Source organism: Puma concolor, chromosome C1, assembly GCF_028749965.1.
Source record: "Puma concolor isolate L17-30 chromosome C1, mPumCon1.1.hap2, whole genome shotgun sequence".
In the NCBI taxonomy this organism is placed as follows: Eukaryota; Metazoa; Chordata; class Mammalia; order Carnivora; family Felidae; genus Puma; species Puma concolor.
Genome location: NC_141674.1, coordinates 196,162,489 through 196,175,036, shown reverse-complemented (window position 1 = coordinate 196,175,036; position 12,548 = coordinate 196,162,489). Strand labels below are relative to the sequence as shown.

The 12,548-nt window shown below is 38.0% G+C and overlaps 1 protein-coding gene across 26 annotated transcripts in view; it reads right to left on the bottom strand.

Annotated features, from left to right (window-relative positions):
* MAP2 (microtubule associated protein 2) overlaps positions 1-12,548 on the bottom strand; it is a 141,275-nt gene that overhangs the window by 29,461 nt on the left and 99,266 nt on the right. For 6 of the 26 annotated variants that reach the window (XM_086719490.1, XM_086719492.1, XM_086719498.1 and 3 more), the window contains 4 exons: positions 6,677-10,435; positions 6,269-6,475; positions 5,959-6,093; positions 3,037-3,098 (listed from right to left, as the gene is read on the bottom strand). In XM_086719490.1, the coding sequence (XP_086575616.1) occupies positions 3,037-3,098; positions 5,959-6,093; positions 6,269-6,475; positions 6,677-10,435 (4,163 nt within the window). Of the gene's footprint in view, positions 1-3,036; positions 3,099-5,958; positions 6,094-6,268; positions 6,476-6,676; positions 10,436-12,228; positions 12,311-12,548 lie in introns of those variants that run through there. The other 20 variants (XM_086719494.1, XM_086719495.1, XM_086719501.1 and 17 more) reach the window with 7 other exon arrangements.

The following is a 12,548-nucleotide window of genomic DNA, read 5'->3' as shown; positions in this document are numbered from 1 at the left end:
TTACAAAAATAGCAGTTGAAATCGACATCTTTATTTCGAGTTTTAACCTCCACAGGCACTTTAACAGGGCAGACCCATTAACAGATTGCACAAATCACTTCTCGTTTTCCAGACCCAGTGCCTTGAGCGGGACATGCACCTGGCTCGGCACAAGTCATTCTTTTTTGATTGATGCTACCCACAAAATAGTGAATTACAAAAGTGATACAGGAGAGAAAAAAATGGAATAATTGGATTGCCTCAAATTATGAAAGACAACTACTAATCCTGTGCTTAAAACGAAAACAAAAACAAAACAAATACGCAACAAATGAAGGATTATAGGTCAGGCTCACAATAAAGATCAATTGAAAAATCAGAAAGAACTGTTCTGAGGAATGTACTGAAAGTCACAGATAAAAACAGGTTAGTCTTGGGGTTATAAAGGAAATTTATAGGAAGAGGGTGAGGTTATGAGGGGAAAGAATGTTAAATGAGAAAAAGTTAGAAAGAATGGTGGCCTATCTCTGTTCTTCAGAAAGGGGAGATGGGCATTTATAAAGGAAAAAAATTAGTTCTGTGTAGAAGATGTATATGGTTTCTTTTCTAAGTACAAGCATTTAATGCGAATTCCCAATGAGTTACTTGAAGACCAAGGGACTTGAAAATTTCCTAAATATTTTTCAAACAAACATAACAAATGATCCAAGGGAAAGAGAGAGAGAGAGAGACTCAAGAAACAGACTCTGAACTATACAGAACAAACTGATGGTTACCAGAGGGGAGGGGAGTAGAGGGATGGGTGAAATAGGTGAGGATTAAGGAGGGCACCTGTGATGAGAGCACCGAGCGCCGTAGGGAAGTGTTGAATCACTATGTTGTACATCTGAAGCTAATATTACACTGTATGTTAACCAACTGGAATTAAAAGCCAAAAAAAAAAAACCCAAAAGATTTTCCAAACAATGTCCACTTAAAAATGCTTTTTTTTAATGGGGGAAAGCTGACTTACTTTATCTGCTCCTGAAGACTTCTACCTTTCAAATAACAACAACAATAACAACAACGATCACTGTTTATTGAATAAATACTATGTTCTAAGCACAATACAGTGTACTATTTTATAATTTACTGTATTTATTTTTCACAAAGTAGGATATAGGAATTTTAACCCTCCCTTTAGTTTTGGAAAATTAAGACATAGGGAGCTATTTATTAGAGCTAATAAATGTTCAAGACCTAGACCTGGTGTGCTTCATAGCCCTGCTCTTAGCCACAATTCACTAGTTGCCCATCAGAAACAAAAGGTAAAGAGAAATCTTGAAGTTACAGTGTTTTCAAAATAAAGCCCAATATTTATCAAAGCAGTAAATGGAATCTATTGCTTGCCATATGTTCAGGAATATGCCTGGAAACATAAAAATCGATTTTTTAAAATCAACATAAAGTCCTTTAGGTTCAAAATGATATAAACAGTTTGGCTCTCATTGGAAATGTATTTCTATTTTTCATAATAAATAAAAAGTGAAAGTCTAAAATCTGACTAGTTTTTAGAATGCTAAGCAAAGAGTTGTGATTTACATGTGACGTCTAAAACCTAGAACATTGTGATGTACTACTGGTTAACATCATTCAAAGTATTTATATTTTTATTTGTACAAAGTTTTGTAATTTTAGGATTTCTTTAATAGTCTTTCTTTTAAGATTTTATTTTTAAGTAATCTCTACACCCAAGTGGGGCTCAAACTCACAACTCTGAGATTGAGTAGCATACTCTACCAACTGAGTCAGCCAGGTGCCCCTCTTTAGTAGTCTTTTAATTTTTTTTTCTTTCAATCAGAAAGGAGTAAAATACTTCATGTTTGCTTTGGTCTTTTGGGAGTTTAAAAAATGATGGTTAATAACATAAAAAGTACAATAAAAAAGAAATATGAAAGACAAACATATGAAGAAGTTAAACATCATTAATGCAACTAAATTAAAACAATATTTTATCCCCATAACTTGGTAAATATAGAAAAAGTACAAGAATATCTAGTAATAATAATGAACATGGGCACTCTTATATACAGCTGGAGAACATATAAGTCAGTAGAACACTTCTAGAGGACAATTTTGATAATGTTAGGAAAAAACTTTAAATGTGGACTTTCTGCTTGAAACAATAATTTCACTACTAGGAAATTATCCTAAGGAAAAGCATATGGATGCATTCACAGATTAAGCCAAAAAGATTTCTAGAGTAATAGTGTTAAAACGACAATAAAAATAGTTTAAAAGTCAAGTAACAGGGAACTGATAATGTATATCACCATAAATAAATAAAACACAATGCAATGTAGTCATTAAAGCGATGTACAAGACTGGTTCATGAGAGGGAAATCTGTTTATTGATTTATTGTTTTAAAATCTATTACAAATTTAAAATCTAATAAACAAATCTATTCATTGTTTTAGTAAAAAACTGATACACAGTGCTTCCATTTTTGTCATTAAACTTATCAATATGTAGGAAAAAATAAAGATTTTATATCAAAATGGTAACTATAGTTTTCTTTAGATAAGGGGACTATAATATATTTTTACTTATATTTGCTCATCTACATTGTTTAATTTTCTCATATTCTTATTTTGTAATAACAATAATGAAAATGTCTTATAACGTACACTTTAGTGTGGATTATAGTGATTTATCTTGATTCCATGAAAAGTAAATAAACTGAGCTTCCCTGTTTTTGCCAGATCATTGTGCTCTTTGTTTTTATCTTACTAAAAGAGAGACAGCCTAAATCCCAGCTCTGCCCTCACCAAGTACTATCAGATGTCATTCTAGAAGATACTGAGACATGCCCAAATGCCATGGAGAATCATTCTGAGCGAATGAACGATTAAAAATAAATAAATAAAAATAAATAAGTAAGTAAATAAATAAATAAACAAAATGACATTTAAGAGTAAACATCTGAAGTCTAACTTACAACTAAAGTTATTAAAACATTGCCACCAATACCAAAGGAAGCTTCAAGTGAAGAACAAGGAAAAAACCATTTTACTCACAGAGACTTTGTCCTTTGCCTGTTTAAATACACTGGAAGCCTGAGTTGTTTCACCACCTGTTGCTGTCGAAAAAAGAAGATACAAACAACCCCGAACTTAGTGGCTAAAAACCACACAATGCATTTTTTAATCTCTTTTGGTTATTCAGTTGTGTCAACAGACTAACGCAAAGCAAAATTTTGCTTATTTTGAGATTCAAATTCAGTAACTGAAGAAATCTGAAAACCAACATTATAGCATGTGGCTCCCACTACAATGTGTGCTAATTAATACAACCCAGTGTTTACCAAAGCACAGGTAAGCACACCAAATAACTTCCTATTGGTTACCAAGGTACCTTTAAATCTTATTACTACATAAGCATAGATCCTTTAGAACGGAAGTCACAGAACACCATCCAAATACTGTCAAATTTAAGAAAAGGGGGAGTGATTGGTTTCTAGGGTTGGCATGATGTAAAAGAGCGTTCATGGAGATTCCCAAGCCCTCTTTTTATGGCCAGTGGCATACCTACAGATATTTCTACATTTTATATTCAAACTGTCATGGTCAGCCAACCCCTTTTCCTCTGTACCCCTTCATTTCACAACATGAGTGACACATTTGTTTGACGTGAAACGCACCACATGAGAAGAAAAACAGCTTGTCAAGGAAAGAAAACATGAAAGGAATTTCAAATTCAGTAATATAGAACATGTTCTACACATGCACTTCCTGTATGAAATTATTACCACATCTGTTACTGTTGTTTCTCTTGCTGCTGTTTAATACCTCTGGTTCCAATTTTAAACTCTACTATCTCCAGCACATTTTCTGTTGATGACTTACCTGACTTGACTCAAATATCTCTCATGATTGAAAACAACCCTTTGTGTTTTAGAAAAACGATCTCGATTTAAAAATTGTGCTTAGAAAATGAAAGGCACAAGCTTGTGTAGTTATTTCTTCCTTAATCTTCTTTCATAAGGGAAAACGTCAGGGCGGAAAAATCTAAAGCTTATAAGCACTCCAAATGAGTTTCAAAAAGGTTTCTTATGTCACATGCAGCTCTCACACACAAAAAAACAACTGTCTACAAGATGCTATATGCTATTTAGGACTGGCTAGTAAGATTCAGATTCTGGAATGATTTTTTTTTTTTTTTTTTTTTTTTTAAGAAACAGTGCAAATGATGCTTCCCTAATGTATCTGTAGCACTTCTTAAATTTCTGCGACATAGAGCTTGCTTCAAGCCAATGACATCTAGTGTTTGGTATATGCTTTCTGCTTTAGTATATTAATATCTGAACAGACTAAGATTCTAATTAGTCCAAACATCTTAAATTTCCCTGAATGAATGAGTTAAAAAGGTGTTTACTCTCAATGTGGTAAATCGAATACCAATGACATGTAGACACTTCACCAAACCATTTGACATTTCCTCTAAAATTTCATAATCCTGATACACTCTTTCATCCTTTTACGTATGATATCTGATTTTGATGCCCAAACCAAGAGAGTCTGTCAAGCATTTGTCTAATTAGAAGAAAAATTTCGAGTTTAATGCAAATGAATTAAGATGTGATATAAGAGTTAGAAATAGCATGTTAACGTCTAATTTAGAAAAGCTCCTCATCCTGAACTTCTATCATCAAGGTTTCTTTATAATTCTGAGCCTTCCACTTTCAAATACTTCCTGAAAGACTGCTTCTTGAAGGAAAGCTCATGAGATGATTACCATATGAGGAACACAAATATAAAAAACTTGTAATTTTACTGACTATCATAAAACCACCAATTACCTTGATCTTCTTTTTCTTACAAAGGTTAATCCTGCTCTTAACCTTTAAAGCCATCCAAAGGTTTATATAAAGGCACTTCCAATATACACTGTAAAGGTAAATATTCCTTTCTGATTTAGCAATCTGATATCTTATTTTCTAGACTACAAGTGTGCTACTTAATAAATGCTAAAATAAAATGTATTATAAATTAAGATTATCCGAGGGTAATCACACACTTAAAGTAAATACTTGGTACTGAAATTTAGGAATAGAGTTCGCATTATAGATATTTGTATGCACTTTTTTTTGTGATTTGTAATACGTTTTGCTCCTTCATTTCACTACTTTTTCAAGGGGAGTTAAAAACAAGTGTATTTGGAGAAGACAGAAAAATGAGGTAGTGAAATACAAACGCACCTAAGTTCTAAGAGATTCAGGGGGAAGGAGTTTTATCTGGGAATTCTGAATACTAAATTATATCAGAAAATTAGCAGTTTGCATCCAACACATTTAAGAAAATCCCAATGACAAAAAGTCAGTGAAGAGATGGAGTACAGTGAACTGAAAGCCTTGCTAATTTTGGATACGAAAAATAAAATCTGATGGGATGACCAGACCATTTCCTTTCCTTTTCTTTTTCTTTCATCTGAAGCAAAGTAATTTTGAAATCACAATTTTACCCCAGATTTGCTTTTCATTTCCAATCTTGAAATCACTGTACATTCTTGGTAAATTCATCAACATCAGTAACAGATTTGGCAGTAACCATGTAGAAAATAGAACAAATATAGTATGGGTTTAAGCATGAGAGAGAGAAATAAGCAAAATAATGAGAATGCATACCACAGTCCTATTCATCGTCATCCTCTAACCAAACACACAGAATGAAAATAGGAATCCCCAGAACGTGACACTAGAGCACAATGCCAAGATAAAATCACTGCTAAGTCTGAGCATAACAAAGAAACAGATGGTCATGACCTCTTCTGCAGGGAGGAGAAAAAAAAAAAGAATAATGATACAAGACACTTAATAGCAAAACTGTTCATGACTGCTAAGATTCTTGGAAGAAAAACAAAATGAAGAAGCTGCTACGGTAATGAGATAAAAAAAATACACATCTATGTTTGCCAGCCACATTGCACAATTGAACAGTCACCTGTCGTTTTCCGCTTAACACAGGAGAGATGAGTTGGTCTAGTATATTTGATAGCAGGTTTTAAAATGAATTTCCTGGAGGGAGAGTGGGCCTGAACTTCTGTTTTTTTAGCAAGTTCAGCCTTCTTATAAACTGCTATGAATAAAAAAAAAACACACACAAAAAGCATACCATCAGGAGAAAATAAACACTTGGAGCAAAACCGAACGAAATTTCATAAATAATTAGTTACCACTGTAAGGAAGTTTCTTTTACAAAAGAGTAATAACAAATTCAAAAACATTTTGAAAGAAGGGATTGTTAAATGAACCTTTTTTCCTTCTCACTTCATCTCTGGAGACTGTGCTAGGTTCCTTTTTAGCTATTTTTCTTTCAGGAGTGGAAATTCTGCCTCTCCCGGTTTTAAAAGGCTTTTCTTTTCTATGTTTCTCAAGAGATGGTCTCCGAGCTTCCTTTTCAGCTTTCTCCTCTTTAGGAATAGTTTCTAACTGTTCTGTCATGATGCTCCTATCATCATCTGTGGATCAAAGCAAACCATGACAACAACAACAACAACAACAATGAAAACATTAGTAACAAATGTACAAAATCCTTCATATATTTAACAAAATGCAAAATCGAGATAAAGGGACATTTTAAAAAATGTTTAAAATCGAAAAAATCCATTAGGTTATGGGATTTTATTTGGAAGTAGAAAATTAAAAAAAAAAATGCACACCTTGAGTGTCCACCCAGAGGCTGTCAGCATCCATGATGGAATCATCAATGGTGGTTTCATCTTTGTAATCGTCATAGGTTTCCGTCTTATATTCTGAGAGGGCAATCTCTTCTCTCTCAGGGGAAGCTGGAGCCTCCGGGGAGCCATCCTTGGGTTCTGCCTGGGCTTCGGCTGCCTCTTCTACTTCGAGCTCTTCTTCGGCGTGGGGGGACGGTCTCCTCTCCACCTCAGGCTGCTCTAGGGCTGCAAAACGCACACTGTGGGAACCTGACTCCCCTTCTTCAGTTGTGGTTTGCACTACAGTGATAAAATCATCCTCGATGGTTACCACGGACTCGATGACTCCTTTGTGCTCACTGGGGCAGGTCTCCACAAATTCCTCCCGGACACCTGCGATTCCCAGGTCGGTAATCTGAAGGGTGTCTGAGCGGAAGAGCAGTTTATCATATTCTCCCCGGGCTTCTATCTCTTCTTCTTCACTCTGAGCCTCTGCTGGTTCAGCCCCGATGGCTTTAGGTAATGGCTCAGTGACATCAGAGGGAGTGACAGATATATCTGGGGCCTCTTTGCTTTCTTCTTTTGGCTGCTGAATAAATTCCATCTGGACATCAGCTCTCTCATCTGGGGCTAAATCAGCCTCTGAAACAGCAGGTGCACAAGGTATTTCCACTGACAATTTGATGGCAATCTCATCTTGAATTAGAGAGGATTCTGGGGATGTTTCCTTCTTGCCCTCATCAGCTTTCAAAGACTCCATGGTGAGGCTCTCATGCTCACCACTGGACTCGTAGGACTCTTCTTTGTCCACAGCCTCCTGGTGCACCAAGTCAGGCTTGGCCACCTTCTCCTTGATTTCTGTCTCACTGGTTTTAGTGCCTTCTTTCATGTGGCCAGGATCAACACTCAGAAACATATCTCCCTCCTGAGGTACTGCAGATGAGGGGGTGAGATCTTGTGTAGCTTCGAGTTGAAGTTCTGTTGCTTTTGCAGCATCTATGGTCAGTCCTGCAGCCATCTGTCCAAAGTCACTGATTTTAACATCTAATTGACCCTGGTCAGCTTTCTGTGCAATGACATCCAGTTCTGGTTCAGCTTTTTTGGATGGTTCCACCTCAGCTATCTCTGGGACTGAACTAAGACCTGTCTCAGCTTTCTCAGCCGCAGGAGGTGATGTGTCTTTTGATACGGGCAGTTCTTTGGTCGAAGGGTGCTCGTAGGTTACTCCTAATCCAAATGTTTCGACTTTATCACTGGCCTCTTCTGTTGCCTTGGCATGTTCTTTTGCATCAGCATGTTCTTCGCTCTTTTCTAGTACAGTATCCAGCTTATCATTAGCTTTCCTCTCCTGATCAAACTCCCTACCCAGTACTGATTTGTCACCAGGGATATGTGGGGATACTTCTTTCTCAGCACCAAACTCATCTTTGACTCTGCCGGCAGCTGCCAATTTTACTTCAATCAACGAAAGGTCTGTGGCTAGATCTCTTCGCATTTTATCATCAGTGCCTTCGTAAAAGGAACCACTCTCCCCTGACAGATTCTCACTGTCTTGAACAGGTGATGGCAGTGGGACAGTGTATTTATTGAACACACAGTAACCCAAGTCTTCCAGCTGACTGTCTGTTTTAACAACGACATGGTTTTCATCAGTGACAGGGGGCAAGCCGGCGCTACTCTCCTCAACCACAGTCTCTGATGGGACTGATTTCCTCCTGGCAACCTCAGCATCTGCACTCACAGAGGCTAATCTTGACCTTGTGCCTGCCAGGTCTAGCATTTCAGGCAGGTCAGGGGCCATGACAGTGCCATTTTTGTAATAATCTTTGGCTAGGAAAGGTGACTCACACGATGTCTCAACTTGAGCATTTTCCTCTCCGGTAGCTTTTTCTCCCTCTATCTGTTCTTCTTCCTCTTTGCTTTCTACTGGGAAACATGGGGCTTTCTCAAGTGCAGGGGTTGTGGCTGGAAGGTAATCATCCCCTTCGTCCATACTTCCACTAGTGTTCGTTAGAATATCAGAAGCCAGAGGAGAAAGATCATGTCCCCGACCAAAGTTAAATCCAAGGGCTATGGAATCCAGGCAAGACATGGGCAAATTGATTGACATGCTTCTTTGTTCTATTGCAGACCTTCCACCAAGTCCTAAACTCCTGCTTAATGTCAAGTCATCCTTATTCTTACTGTGGAGATCCCTTTTCTCCCCATACACTTTTGGATCAATAGTAAACATTCTTTCTTGAGGAGAACTGGGTTCTTCAGGCACCTCAGATGGATAACTCTGTGCAAGAGTGCTATACCCTGCTTCTTGTGCTGGAGCACTGGGCTGGGGTTCTTTACCTGCCTGAAGTCCCTTGTCACCGTTTTTATATGCAGGAGATACGGTATCAAAAGGCTCTTGGGCACTTTCTCTTGTGTCACTTAGTTCATAGTAATCACTGCCTGGCTGGATGCTTTTTGTCACTTCTTCTTTCAAGGCAGATGTTTCAAAATACTTGGACATTCCTGACTTATCTTCATAAAATGGCATGTCAAGCTCAGCTGACGTTTCAGCCCCAACCCCTTCAACCTTATGATCTTTATCAGCAACTTTTTCTTGAAAAAGGTCCTGGGTTGCACTCTGTTCACTTACTGCAGCTGGTTCGGTCATGACTTTCTCCAGTGTCTTGGAGGTCATGGCTGAATCTGTAACTGTTTGCTCCAAACTTACAGGGAATGAGTCTTGTTTTAGTGTATCTGTGGTAGTATCTTGGCCTTTCTGTTCTTCTTTCGAGAGGGTGTGCTCCACGGAGGGCTGAATTATGCCTGTTTCTTCATCTGTCAGTTTGGGGGGCTCACTCTCTTTTGGCATGGCTTCTTTGTCAGAGATGGTCGTTTTCTCTTCAAGCTTTAGCTGAGACTCCTTTTCAGTAAGTGTAGCTTCCTGTCCACTGAGGGTTGAGATCTCTGTTTTCTGCACACTCTCTTGCTTTATCGCCCCTTTTTCTTCTCCTAATACTTTCTCTGGGACATATTCTTCCACAGTTGGAATGTGGGCATCTTTGGGTAAGGTGATTGCTTCTGAGGCTGGTGCTTCTGCCATTTTGTCAGGTTTATCCTTATGAGGCTCTTCAGCTTTAGAACTATCTTTGGCAGTCACTGGGCCACTGGTTTCTTCCAGAGATTTCTTGTCATCTGGCTGCAATAGGGCAGGGGCAAAGGGTGATGCTTCTGCAACTATTTCATTCTTTATGACATCTAAAGGAAGAGTGAAGCTTCCAGCCTGAAAGGGACTTGGCATGGGAGAATCAAATTGTTTCCCTTCCCATTTGGGGATATCCTCAAACACATCCTTTCCCTTCATGGGTGTTAGGGGGCCAGGTGATATGGGAGCAGCTAAACCCCACTCATCTTTTTTTGCTTCTACTGGCATTTCGATGAACCAGTCCTTTTGCTCTTTTGGAGCTGGGGGCTCTGCAGAGAGGTCAATACCAGGCACCACCAGGCTGGGTTCTGTCTTCTGTTTCATGTCTTCCAGCCCGGCACCAAGAGCATGCCCAAACAGGGCGGTGGGTGCTTTTTCTTCTTCTGTGCCTTGCGTGTCCTTTTTATCAGGGGAAGTTTTAGTCGTCTCAGGCTGAGAAGCTAAGGCAGCATGTTTAAGGTCTTCACCAGGCTTACTTTGTTCCTCTGACTCCTTTTCCTTCTTGTCCAATGGCTCAGCTGGGGAGGGAGTCAATTCCTGCTGATCATGGAACTCCATCTTCGAGGCTGGAAGTAAACCTGAAGTAATTGGGTTGATTTTTAAACAAATAATAGGCAAGTGCTTTCAGGCAGTAAGCTTAAAATTATATTTTGAAATGACAAATGAATGGTAGGGTAAACAAAACAAAACAAAACAAAACAAAATGAAACTATGGAACATGCAGGCATGCTACCCATTTAAAAATCAATATGAAAATGTCAGGACTGAGATATATTTGTACTGCTAAAATGGACTCCTGTTGAGAATCTATGCATACAGGAATTGTAGTTAAGTGTGTAGTTTGAATACTCCTTTCTCCTTTATTTGGTCTTTCCTAAATAGTATGTCATGTATATTGTAGTGGAAAAAAATTTCATGTGCCTTCTACAGACAAAAATCATAAATTAAAGAATATTGAATAAGTCAGTAACATTACGGTATAAAAATACATTAAGGACTAACTATGAAAAAGGATGAATGTCTACTGAACTTTTCATTTTTGTTCTCGTTTAAAAATGAACTGGCAGGCCATGGGCAGAGTGCCAATTAATTCATAATAAGTATCAATAGTTTCAATTACCTTGATTTACACATGCCAGGGCCAATTTTTTGAACACTGAAAGGTCACTGACATAATTTTTTAGAGATCATCTGAGATTAAATTTCAGGAATATAAATAAATATTTATGATATTTATCTATAAATATATTTTATATAAATATTTATAATGTAAATAAATATTTGCTATTAACTTTATATGATATGACCTAAAAGTCGACAAATCAATTTGTACCACAAATTCAAAATTCTTAATTCCTAATCATTTTAGTTAACCTACATGACAGATATTAGAAAATCTAAATTATATTGCTAATACTGGGATGTCATGTGAATACACATTTCAAAAAGAGTCAGTTATTATATCATCTTTCTCTCCCTGGTCATGACCTCATTCTCTGGAACATGACTAATGATGAGACACTAAGTAGTATTGGCTTTAAAGATGCTTCCCAGAAATTAAACAACTCTTTTTTCAATTTCGGTTTGTTCACTAACCCGAAAGGTTTTAGAGTCTCACTTTTGTCACAGGTATTTCACTGTGATCTTTAGGGCTAAATGTAATTATCTGGAAAAGATTTGGGGCAAATAAGAAAATTCAGTCATCTCTCGAAGAGCAAGTGTATGGATCATCATTACCTTATATACTTGTGTGTCCTGTTGTAACAATAGAAAAGAAATACTTTATGAACTTCTAATAAAGGTTAGATGAATGAAAACTCAAGAGATATGGTGATGGTCAAAGAGGTTGGCTGCCATGGAGAGGAAATGATATGAGAAGCATCAGCAGGAGCTTTTAAGGAAACCAAACCAGTATTCATCGAAGCATAAAAAATATAGCACACTGCGGTTGCAAACAAAAACAATTCTACCATTTAAGCCTCTATGTGCCAAAATCCAACTCTACGATTTGAAAGAAAAGCATATGAATCGCTGTCTCAAAAATAAAAATAAAAATATACATGTATTAGCAATGTGACTGGCAAACACTTGAGATGAGGGGGCGGACAAAAAGCTCACACAGCATCGTCAGCCTGGCCGCAAAGCGTATCGTATCATGGCAAAGTAAAACCAAGAATCAGCTGCAGCGGTGGAAAACCTAGCTGCCACACAGCACCTGTGCAAGCCACACTCTGCCCGTTAAACCTAAAACAGTGGTCTTGGGACCATGAGAAGACCAAGCAATGGAATAGCATTGGAAAGGCATCAGGTTGGTAAGCTGCCGGAGAGATCATTTGCAACAAAACACATGCAAATCCTAGGAAAGACACACCTTCCCCAGCAGAGGAAGGGATTTTTACTTCTGGAGACACCTCCTTACACTTTTCTCCTGTGGGGCCCCTGCTGGGGCACTCTCTTCAGGAACTATTTGGGCCTCCGCACTAGACTCCACTTGGCCCTCACTGAGGCCCTTGGGTTGGTCTGAGGCCTTGGCAGCCCCGCACTCTTTCCCAGGAAGAGTGGCAGGTTTCTCTTCCTCAGCCATTGTTCCCTCTAGCGTTTCTTCTTCTTAGGGATGAAAAAGATGTTGACATCATGACCACAGAACAATACACAAAATGGCAGAAATATCATTCAAGGAACACTTTCAGC